Source organism: Octopus bimaculoides, chromosome 9, assembly GCF_001194135.2.
Source record: "Octopus bimaculoides isolate UCB-OBI-ISO-001 chromosome 9, ASM119413v2, whole genome shotgun sequence".
NCBI lineage: Eukaryota > Metazoa > Mollusca > Cephalopoda > Octopoda > Octopodidae > Octopus > Octopus bimaculoides.
In genome coordinates, this window is record NC_068989.1 from 33,005,599 (window position 1) to 33,007,227 (window position 1,629).

Genomic DNA, 1,629 nt, shown 5'->3' on the forward strand with positions numbered 1-1,629 from the left:
CCCCCCCCGCACTACAGGTGAAAATCCGCGAAATAGAAACAGTACTGTATTTTCTTTATTTTTATAATTTATATTTGATATAAATGCAAAACAACGCCACGGCGGAATCGACGTAAGCTTAAATAATAAACCGCGGTATGGAGAGGGATTACTGTATATAATTTGGCTTATTAATATAAAATGCTTTTATGCACAGAAACTTAAGGACAGATATCAAAACTTCATATGTTTAAAATTAGCGGTTTGTGTTTTTCGCCTTTTTAAATATAGTATATTGGGGCACACCCAGTTACATATCGCAGTACACTGGTGTGCTCTGACACATAGTATATAAGAATGTAGATATTATTATGACGATGAGCCAGACTTTCCTAAATAATATAGCTATAAATATCTCTAATTATGTATACTACAGTTTGTTTCAGATTGAATTACAAATATAAACGATGTTGCATCCTAAATAAGGCAAACGGAAATTGATGCAAAATAATCAGTTATGTAGTTTTCGTTTCGGCAGAAGATTGAGCGAAATGGCAGGTAAATCGCTATTTCAGCTTGCCTGTGATTTAATTTGCTTCATATTAAAGCAATTCTTTCAGTCATAACTTCTAAATTAATAAGAATGCTATTTATGAGTGGGATGTTGATTTTTTTCTAACAAAATTTCATTTTCTGTTAATGTTCTGTTCGTTGAAACGTTTACTTTTGTAACTCTTGATTTGTTTTCAGCGTGTTAATATTTTGCTTATAACACAGTTGTCTAATTTCTTTATATTCTCATTATTTCACGATAAATGCTTTTTATGTAGCGCTGAAATTCTTTATTGTAATAATTTCCGAATAGAAGCTCCTCTTAATTTTGTCAGTAATAATTCTCTTCTTATTAGCTAGCGTATAATAAATTAATGAAAATCTCTATTATGAAATTTTTATTAGAGAAGCTGTTACATTTTTTTTTTTATTAGTTAGTTACTAATTGCTTAATTCAAATGGCTTTATGATCTAAAAATAATTTTCTTAGGTGGAAGCTAAATTTCTTCAGATATATTTTTGCTTAATTTCCTGTACAATAAACGGCGATCGTTTATTGTACATGCTTTTAGTTAGAAGTTTAGCGATCGCGAAAGAAATTTTCTTTTTTACACTACACTGCTACCACCTTGTTTGTAATAGGGAATGAGTTTTGATACAATCGGAATTTTTGTTGTGGCTTCTAATTGTTTTGTTCTTACTCTTCCATTTTGTATTATTGTTTGAGATGGGAATTTGTGATTATATACAGTTGTTGTTTGTAGCAGACCGAACGACAACATACAGGCTCCACTGCGGAGTAAAAGAAATTATTCAATAAGGTTTATATATATATATATATACCGGAGTGAGCACATAAATGTGCAACAAGGTGGAAAAAAGAGTACTCAAATACCAGAGGTAGAATAATATGCTTTATTTAAAAGCAGCATAAATATAACAAAAAACGGTTACTCGGAGTTTCACGTTCCCGTTCATCGGACAGTTTTGTTAGAAATGGGAAAGAAATGTCATTTATATATATATAAAACTTAGATTGGTTTCGGCCATTATTGGTCCAGGCCATGGCTGACTCAATAACACCACCTGGAAAAGTCT

The 1,629-nt window shown here is 31.2% G+C and overlaps 1 protein-coding gene across 3 annotated transcripts in view; it reads left to right on the forward strand.

The window, feature by feature from the left end:
- Positions 1–1,629, forward strand: part of LOC106883346 (neural cell adhesion molecule L1.1) — a 67,820-nt gene that overhangs the window by 2,954 nt on the left and 63,237 nt on the right. For 2 of the 3 annotated variants that reach the window (XM_052970568.1, XM_052970569.1), the window contains exon 2: positions 416–537. The exons of the other annotated variant lie outside the window; for it this stretch is intronic. In XM_052970568.1, the coding sequence (XP_052826528.1) occupies positions 480–537 (58 nt within the window). In that variant the 5' untranslated portion in view covers positions 416–479. The remainder of the gene's footprint in view (positions 1–415; positions 538–1,629) is intronic. 3 annotated transcript variants of the gene reach the window in all.